This window comes from Littorina saxatilis, linkage group LG8 (assembly GCF_037325665.1).
Source record: "Littorina saxatilis isolate snail1 linkage group LG8, US_GU_Lsax_2.0, whole genome shotgun sequence".
Lineage (NCBI taxonomy): Eukaryota > Metazoa > Mollusca > Gastropoda > Littorinimorpha > Littorinidae > Littorina > Littorina saxatilis.
Genome location: NC_090252.1, coordinates 4,984,234 through 4,994,233, shown reverse-complemented (window position 1 = coordinate 4,994,233; position 10,000 = coordinate 4,984,234). Strand labels below are relative to the sequence as shown.

The 10,000-nt window shown below is 41.8% G+C and overlaps 1 protein-coding gene across 1 annotated transcript in view; it reads left to right on the top strand.

The window, feature by feature from the left end:
• Window positions 1-3,723: 3,723 nt before the first annotated feature.
• The window catches only part of LOC138972588 (arylsulfatase I-like), a 21,509-nt gene continuing 15,232 nt past the window's right edge, over window positions 3,724-10,000 (top strand). The window contains exons 1-3 of the mRNA XM_070345243.1: window positions 3,724-3,870; window positions 7,916-8,160; window positions 9,764-9,982. Coding sequence (XP_070201344.1) covers window positions 3,784-3,870; window positions 7,916-8,160; window positions 9,764-9,982 — 551 coding nt within the window. The 5' untranslated portion in view covers window positions 3,724-3,783. The remainder of the gene's footprint in view (window positions 3,871-7,915; window positions 8,161-9,763; window positions 9,983-10,000) is intronic.

Below are 10,000 nucleotides of genomic sequence, written 5' to 3'. Positions count from 1 at the left end.
GCCATTTTACTCGTTGCATCGTCAGGCCACCGCTCATGGCAAAGGCAGTGAAATTGACAAGAAGAGCGGGGTAGTAGTTGCGCTAAGAAGGATAGCACGCTTTTCTTTACCTCTCTTTGTTTTAACTTTCTGAGCGTGTTTTTAATCCAAACATATCATATCTATATGTTTTTGGAATCAGGAACCGACAAGGAATAAGATGAAAGTGTTTTGAAATTGATTTGGACAATTTAATTTTGATAATATTTTTTATATATTTAATTTTCAGAGCTTGTTTTTAATCCGAATATAACATATTTATATGTTTTTGGAATCAGCAAATGATGGAGAATAAGATAAATGTAAATTTGGAGCGTTTTATACATTTTTATTTTTTTTACAATTTTCCGATTTTTAATGACCAAAGTCATTAATTAATTTTTAAGCCACCAAGCTGAAATGCAATACCGAACCCCGGGCTTTGTCGAAGATTACTTGACCAAAATTTGAACCAATTTGGTTGAAAAATGAGGGCGTGACAGTGCCGCCTCAACTTTCACGAAAAGCCGGATATGACGTCATCAAAGACATTTATCAAAAAAAAGAAAAAAACGTTCGGGGATTTCATACCCAGGAACTCTCATGTCAAATTTCATAAAGATCGGTCCAGTAGTTTAGTCTGAATCGCTCTACACACACACACAGACAGACACACACACACACACACACACACACACACACACACACACACACACACACACACACACACACACACACAGACAAACACACACACACACACACACACACATACACCACGACCCTCGTCTCGATTCCCCCCTCTACGTTAAAATATTTAGTAAAAACTTGACTAAATATAACAAGTCGCGTAAGGCGAAAATACAATATTTAGTCAAGTAGCTGCCATTTTTCAGCAAGACCGTATACTCGTAGCATCGTCAGTCCACCGCTCATGGCAAAGGCAGTGAAATTGACAAGAAGAGCGGGGTAGTAGTTGCGCTAAGAAGGATAGCACGCTTTTCTTTACCTCTCTTTGTTTTAACTTTCTGAGCGTGTTTTTAATCCAAACATATCATATCTATATGTTTTTGGAATCAGGAACCGACAAGGAATAAGATGAAAGTGTTGTTAAATTGATTTGGACAATTTAATTTTGATAATAATTTTTATATATTTAATTTTCAGAGCTTGTTTTTAATCCGAATATAACATATTTATATGTTTTTGGAATCAGCAAATGATGGAGAATAAGATAAACGTAAATTTGGATCGTTTTATAAACTTTATTTTTTTTTTACAATTTTCCGATTTTTAATGACCAAAGTCATTAATTAATTTTTAAGCCACCAAGCTGAAATGCAATACCGAACCCCGGGCTTCGTCGAAGATTACTTGACCAAAATTTGAACCAATTTGGTTGAAAAATGAGGGCGTGACAGTGCCGCCTCAACTTTCACGAAAAGCCGGATATGACGTCATCAAATACATTTATCAAAAAAAAGAAAAAAACGTTCGGGGATTTCATACCCAGGAACTCTCATGTCAAATTTCATAAAGATCGGTCCAGTAGTTTAGTCTGAATCGCTCTACACACACACACACACACACACACACGCACGCACACACATACGCACATACACCACGACCCTCGTTTCGATTCCCCCTCGATGTTAAAATATTTAGTCAAAACTTGACTAAATATAAAAAGCAGACGCAACACGGAACGAACAGGGTTTGAAAGAAAATGGAGGGGAAACACGCAAAAAGGGGAAGGAACTCTAGGAACGGAAATGAATGAAAGGGGAGAGAAGTGGTTGGATGATGTCAAGGGCACAGGCATACAGACTAAAAGTAATACACACTCATAAAGGGGGGGGGGGGGAGGGGGGAGGGTTTCAAACCCTGTTCGTTCCGTGTTGCGTCTGCTTTTTGTTGTCTTTTGTGTTTTTTTCCTGATGAAGCTTCCAGAAGCGAAAATTCGTAATCGTCTTGTGTCGTCTTTGTATTGGTGAGTACAGTAATTCTTTGTTTTTTTAACTTTGTTCATCTTACCACAGTCTCTTCGTTGTTTAGACATCTAGAACACTGTAATACTAAGTACGCACGAAACAAATCCATGCCAGAATTCGATGGAATACAGAAACACGAAAGTAAATGTGATGCATCCCCCAGAATATGACTATGCTTAAACGGGGAAGAGGGGGAGGGGGAGGGGAGGCCGGGGCTGGGGGAGGGGGGGGGGGGGGGGGGTGGCGTACACTTAAAGTCCACTCGTACCAACGAGTGGAAGTGGGAGTCGCAGCCCATGGACGAAGAAGGATAAGGCAACAGGCAGCGCCCTCTGAAGGCACAATCTTTCCCGTGTGCTCGATTCAGATCGCTATCTCCAATCAGGCCAGGCGTTACATAGAATATGTCCTCCCCTTGGACACATACCCAACATCACCTTTCTGACTGTTTCTCTTGAGAGTGTGAATGTACGTTACCCCTTAACTGTCGGAATAGTTTAGTTAAAAGATCAACAACAACACATGTTGTGGCCGAGTGGTAACGCACTTGCGCTCGGAAGCGAGAGGTTGCGTGTTCGACCCTGGGTCAGGCCGCAATTTTCTCCCCCCTTTCCTAACCTAGGTGGTGGGTTCAAGTGCTAGTCTTTCGGATGAGACGAAAAACCGAGGTCCCTTCGTGTACACTACATTGGGGTGTACACGTTAAAGATCCCACGATTGACAAAAGGGTCTTTCCTGGCAAAATTGTATAGGCATAGATAAAAATGTCCACCAAATACCCGTTTGACTTGGAATAAAGGCCGTGAAAGGTGAATGCTCGCCTAATAGGCTACTGAGCTTTACTGGCCGATGTGAATGCGTTATATATTGTGTGTAAAAAAATGTCTGTTTGTCTGTCTGTAAAAAAATTCCATTTCAAACGGCAGAAATTAATATGTAAGCGCCTAGGGCTATATCTAGATTAGGCGCATAAAAATGATCACAATAATAATAATAATAATAATTTACAACATACAAAGCATGACAAATAGACAATTTTCGGAAATAATCCGCCGGTTTGTATGAGTTGTGAAAGAGTGAATACCCTTGTTTTTCCTCGGACAGATAGATTCACATGTGCCCTTGTCCACGTGTGTCCGACACACCCCTCGCTAGTGATTGGCCCCTCCCACGTGTGTCGGAGGAAAAGCAAGGGTATTCACTCTTTCACAGCCCATACAAGCCCGACGGAGTTATTTTCGGAGTTCGTCTGTAATGCCAACACTGAGCAAATGATCTCCAGGGGTGGCAATCGTCTTAATGCAAATGTAAAGGTCATATACAGCGGTTGTTTCCCTTGTCAAAGTATTTGTTTGCGAATGGCAAATTCCGTACCTCATGCGTATTGTGACAGTCAAGGCGTTTTAATGAAGTAGTTGAATATATACAACAAAAACCCACAACTCTATCGATGTTGGTATCTGTCAATGTAGAGAGAGGGCGTTACCCCACGCCAAACCTGACAAGATCTGAGTCAGCGAGCAGAACTGTTTCAAGGGTCAGGACAGTACCTTTAACTAGTCAGTATTAATACACAATAAAACGGAGGCGGTGGCCGTATGTTGAAGGATAAGGCCTTACTCCATGTCAACACTGGCAATATCTGATATTGTGAGCAGAACTGTGTTCAGGGGGCAGGACAGTAACTTTAACTAATCTGGATTAACACGCAATTGTTATAAAAGGGAGGCTGTGGCTGCAGCAAGAACAGTGCGACCTGAAAGCTCGTACACAAACCATGGCGCGATGTTGCGATGGATGGGTGATGACTCACGGTTTCTTCAATCTGTTCCTGTCTTCCTTCGTTCTTCTTTCTGCAGGGCAGGTGCGTATTATTTTAGAGTATGTGTGCGTGAGGGGGAGGGAAGGGGGGAGAGGAGGGGGAGGGGTTGAACATTGGTGACTCAACTATGCTGTGCGCCCTGACAAAACCAGGACATTGAGACGATGACCAATGGATTGAATAATTATGTTCAGCTAGATAACCGCACTTGAAGCAAATAGGTCTGAGCGGAAGAAAACCCGCTATTTTTTTCAAGTTCATAGATTGAGGTTACACAACCATGCCAGTTTGCTCGCCCACTGTAACCTTCAGAATCAGTAATTGGAAACAACCTATGGTTTTAAAACAAAGTTTCCGACAGTGTTTCTGTACTGTTATTAGCACTAACCCCACACTTATATTATTTGAACAAGACGGCACAATAAACGCTGATGAAGGTTTTGATTGTATTTTATTGCAAACCAATTTTTGTGTATACAAATGTAGAATAAATAAAGTAAAGCCAACATTGAACTTTTTTTTAAAGGAACTGGCCTATATATATACAAGATCGATAAACATATCCACTGTACAAAATTGAATTATGGAAAATTTAGGCTGAAGTGGGATTCATATTCTGTCCTTGTAGAACAGCACCTATTATAATTGATTGTATGTTGTATTGAATATGTTTTTGTCCGTCATATCTATTCTAGTACCATTGGACTCCTATGCATTGCATGAAAAACTGAACAATTGCCTGAAAAAAAACATCTTTGAAGAAAAAAAAAAGTTTCCGACAGTTTTTCTGTACTGTTATGAGCACTAACATCAGCTGATGTTTGGTATATGACCACACTGAGAGACGTGACAGTGCCGGACAGTTGATGTTTGGTATATGACCACACTGAGAGACGTGACAGTGCTGGACAGTTGATGTTTGGTATATGACCACACTGAGAGACGTGACAGTGCTGGACAGTGGATGTTTGGTATATGACCACACTGAGAGACGTGACAGTGCCGGACAGTTGATGTTTGGTATATGACCACACTGAGAGACGTGACAGTGCTGGACAGTGGATGTTTGGTATATGACCACACTGAGAGACGTGACAGTGCCGGACAGTGGATGTTTGGTATATGACCACACTGAGAGACGTGACAGTGCTGGACAGTGGATGTTTGGTATATGACCACACTGAGAGACGTGACAGTGCTGGACAGTGGATGTTTGGTATATGACCACACTGAGAGACGTGACAGTGCTGGGCAGTTGATGGTTGGTATATGACCAAACTGAGAGATGTGAAAGTGCTGGACAGTTGATGTTTGGTATATGACCACACTGAGAGACGTGACAGTGCTGGTCATATATAAGTTTTTGAAAGACTGGTGTTGACTGTTTTGAAGGTCCAAGTCGCTGCTTTTCAAGATTCTTTGCAGTTTGCATACAGGGCCAAAGTAGGGGTTGATGATGCACTATTGTTTATGTTACATTCTGTGTACACACATCTGGAGAAGAGCTCTGCTTGTGTTAGAGTTATGTTTTTTGATTTTTCTTCTGCCTTTCAGACTATTCAGCCTCACCTTCTGGCTCAGAAGTTACAAAACATGTCTTTGCATCATAGTACAGTGAAATGGATTCTGGATTATTTGGTAGATAGACCACAGTTTGTACGATGGAATGGTACTTTTACATCTGACATGATTAACACTTTCACCGGAGCACCACAAGGAACAGTTTTGTTACCTTTTTTGTTCACCCTGTATACATCTGATTTTAAAGTACAAGGAGAGTCATGTCATCTTCAGAAATTTTCTGACGACTCTGCCGTGGTTGGTTGTATTCTTGATGGTGATGAGAGCTTGTATAGAGAACGTATTGATGATTTTGTGTCTTGGTGTGATTCCAACTTTTTAGTATTAAACGCAAGCAAGACGAAGGAAATGATTTTTTATTTTCGCAAAAAGAAAGACACTGTCCATCCTGTAGTCATCAAAGGTGATGCGATTGAGATAGTCAGCGAGTACAAGTATTTAGGTGTAGTTCTAGATAACAAGCTAAGCTGGTTTAATCATGTTGATGCTGTTTTTAAGAAGACGCAGTCAAGATTGTTTTTCCTGCGCAAGCTGAGATCATTTCATGTGTGTAACAAGATGCTGTACATGTTTTATCAGAGTATGGTGTGCAGTGTGATGGTGTTTGCATCAGTGTGTTGGGGAGGGAATGCCACTGCAAGGGACACTGGCAGGCTGAACAGGCTGATAAAGAAAGCGAGTTCTACTGTAGGCCAGAGCCTTGACACCCTTGAAGTCCTTGTTGAAAGAAGGCTTGCCAGTAAGTCCAGAGCTATTCTGCTCGACCTAGGGCATCCCCTCCACGACGCACTGATGGATCTCCGCATCACACGGAACGCTCGGTTTCTCATGCCTAGGTGTCGAACGGAGCGTTTTCGGCGTTCTTTTCTTCCTGCAGCTGTGAGATATTTTAACAGCAACCGAGCCATTGTCCTGGCCACAGACTATCAGTGATGCCTTTTAAATGTACCTCTTAATGATATATTTAATTTGGTTTGATGACTGTTTGACCTTTGATCATAACTAGTGCTGTGATAATGAGCTTTAGCACTGTTGTGATGGTGTTGACACTATACTTTGCCCAATTGAGTCTAACTACCTGATGGCTAATCTACTGTGATACCTGTGATAACTGATAATGATTACTGGGATTGGTTTTATGTGTTTGGTTGGTCTCTTCTTTTGGTAGTGCAATAGCGTTAATTATGGATTGTTGTTATCATCATTTACATAAAAACTTATCTGTTAATCCAAACAATGATATACTTACTGTGATGTTCTTAACTACACTTTAACATGGAATGTATGTATGTATGTATGTATGTATGTATGTATGTATGTATGTATGTATGTATGTATGTATGTATGTATGTATGTATGTATGTATGTATGTATGTATGTATGTATGTATGTATGTATGTAGGTATGTATGTAGGTATGTATGCATGTGTGTTGGTGTGTCGGTGTGTCATGTGTGCAAGTAAAAAGGGTATTGTAGTTGTACATATATTACTTTAGATATTTTTTTTTTGTTATCATGGGTTTTATGAATTTTCTTCTCTTATTCTTTTATAATTATTAATTAATGACCTATATGTGCTGATGACCAATTTAATTTCCTTTGTTGGATCAATACAATGTTATGAGTTATGAGTTATGGTATATGACCACACTGAGAGACGTGAAAGTGCTGGGCAGTTGATGTTTGGTATATGACCACACTGAGATACGTGACAGTGCTGGACAGCTGATGTTTGGTATATGATCACACTGAGAGACGTGAAAGTGCTGGGCAGTTGGTGTTTGGTATATGACCACACTGAGAGACGTGACAGTGCTGGGCAGTTGGTGTCTGGTATATGACCACACTGAGAGACGTCAAAGTGCTGGGCAGTTGATGTTTGGTATATGACCACACTGAGAGACGTGAAAGTGCTGGGCAGTTGATGTTTGGTATATGACCAAACTGAGAGATGTGAAAGTGCTGTGCAGTTGATGTTTGGTATATGACCAAACTGAGAGATGTGAAAGTGCTGTGCAGTTGATGTCTGGTATATGACCACACTGAGAGATGTGAAAGTGCCGAGCAGTTGATGTTTGGTATATGACCACACTGAGAAACGTGACAGTGCCGAGCAGTTGGTGTTTGGTATATATGACCACACTGAGAGACGTGAAAGTGCTGTGCAGTTGATGGTTGGTATATGACCACACTGAGAGACGTGACAGTGCTGGGCAGTTGATGGTTTGGCATATCTGAGATACTGAGCTAAGTTTTCACGAGAAGAACTGATTCTTTTAGCAGACGTTACGAAGTTTATTTCTATGAAGTTTTAAAAATGTCACTTCGCACCACAAAAAAAGGAGGGGGGGGGGGGGATGTGTTCAATTGTAACAATGCAGTTGTTTGTTTGTTTGTTTGTTTGTTTGTTTGTTTGTTTGCTTGTTTGTTTGTTTGTTTGCTTGTCTTCTTCTTCTTTTTTATATATTTTTTTTATCTTGAACAAGTATTACTTTTGAACTTCAGACAGTTGATGCCGCAGGGAAACCACATATTCTGCAAATTCTCACAACGCATGTCGCGTGGTCGGATGTGGGATGGAGATCTGATGACTTCAGGACACCAACCCTGGACCGCCTTCGCAAAGAAGGGGTGGAGTTGTTTCGCTTCTACACTCAGCCCAGGACTTTGTCTGCTGGGGTAGCTCTAGACACGGGTAAATACCCGTATACCTTGGGTGTCAGAGCCAGCCCCGGAACAAGTTATCATGGGTAGGTCGAATAATTAACCACTGTCTTCTCGGGTCGTTCTAGCTATGGGTAGACACGTACTCCTATACCTTGGGTGTCAGAGCCAGCCCCGGAACAAGTTATCATGGGTAGGTCGAATAATTAACCACTGTCTTCTCGGGTCGTTCTAGCTATGGGTAGACACGTACCCCTATACCTAGGGTGTCAGAGTCAGCCCCGAACAAAGTCAACAGAGGTAGGTCAAAAAATCAATCACTGCCTTTGTTTGGTAGCTCTAGCCACGGGGAGGTACCCGTATGCCCTGTATGTCAGAGTCACCCCCGAACAAAGTTATCATAGGTTGGTCGGATAAACAAATGGTGTTTTCTCTGGTAGCTCTAGCCACGGATAGATGCCCGTATACCCTGGGAATCAGAGACAGCTGCGATCAAATTTATCATGTATAGGTCGAATAATCAGCCATTGTTTTCTCGGGTAGCTCTAGCTATGGGTAGATACCCGTATACCATGGGAATCAAGGCCAGCCCCGAACTAAGTCATTATAGGTAGGTCGAAAAATGAACCATTGTCTTCTCTGGAAGCTTTAGCCACGGGTAGATACTTGGGAATCAGAGCCAGCCCCAATCAAAATCGTATCATAGGTAGGACGGATAGTCAATCAACGTCTTGTTGTATAGCTCTTGCCACGTATGGGTACCCGTATACCCTGGGAATCAGAGCCAGCCCAGAATAAAGTTATCATAGGTAGGTCGGATAATCAACCATTGTCTTTGTCGGGTACCTCTAGGCACGGGTAGATACCCTATAGCTTAGGAGTCAGAACCAGCCCCGAACAAAGTTAGCAGAGGTAGGTCGAAAAAATCAATCACTGTCTTTGCTTGTTTGCTTGGCCATGGGTAGGTACCCGTATACCTTGGGAATCAAGGACAACCCAGAACAAAATTATCAAAGGTAGGTTGGATAATCAATTAATGTCTTTTCGGGTCGCTCTAGCTATGGAAAGACACCCGAGTCAGAGCCAGTCCCGAACGAAACCATCATAGCTAGGTCGGTCAATCAACCGTGCACGGTTTTTCTTGGTAGCTTTGGCTTCGGTTTGATACCCGTATATCCTGGGAATCGGAGCCAGGGCTATCACAAGTAGGTTTGCCATCCGTCAAATATACTAGTAATGAGCATTTTGAAGTGTTTGTGACTGTGTGTATTTTAGAGTATGGCAGGGAGGGGGAGGGGGTAATCCTTCTTAATGACGTAATATCCATTTATTAACAAAAGTTGAGACTGTACTGTGGAAGCACATTTTTCACAATGTTCACGGTTCTTAATCAAATACTTTGACATTTTTGAAAGAAACAAATTTGACATAGTTAGGACTATGGGTTTGCATTTCTGCTTGGAAGCTTAAACATTGATTGATCATTTGTACATCAAAATGTGGGTTGAAATGACAACTGCAATGACAGACACGCTAATCGTTTCTGTGAATTTTATATTATTATTTGACTCCAGCATTCAGTTTTCGGCAGAGACTGACCCAATGTGTTCAGTTGCAATCGTTAAAGCCGACAGATTGATTTAATGTTTAATAACGCTTCATGCGACTTTTGTTTTACCTTCGCTACAGTCAAATGAACTTCTCGCTTCCGCTGGAGTACAAACTGGTACAGGAGTACCTTCAGGACCAGGGCTATGCCACCAAGCTGGTGGGAAAGTGGTTACTGGGCTTCTGTGACTGGGCACACACACCGCTGAGTCGAGGGTTCGAATCCCACTACGGTACACTTGCCACAGCCGGTGATCACTTCAACCACACTGTTAACCGTGCTGGTGGCTATGACTTTAGGTAAGTAGGGTGTGTGTG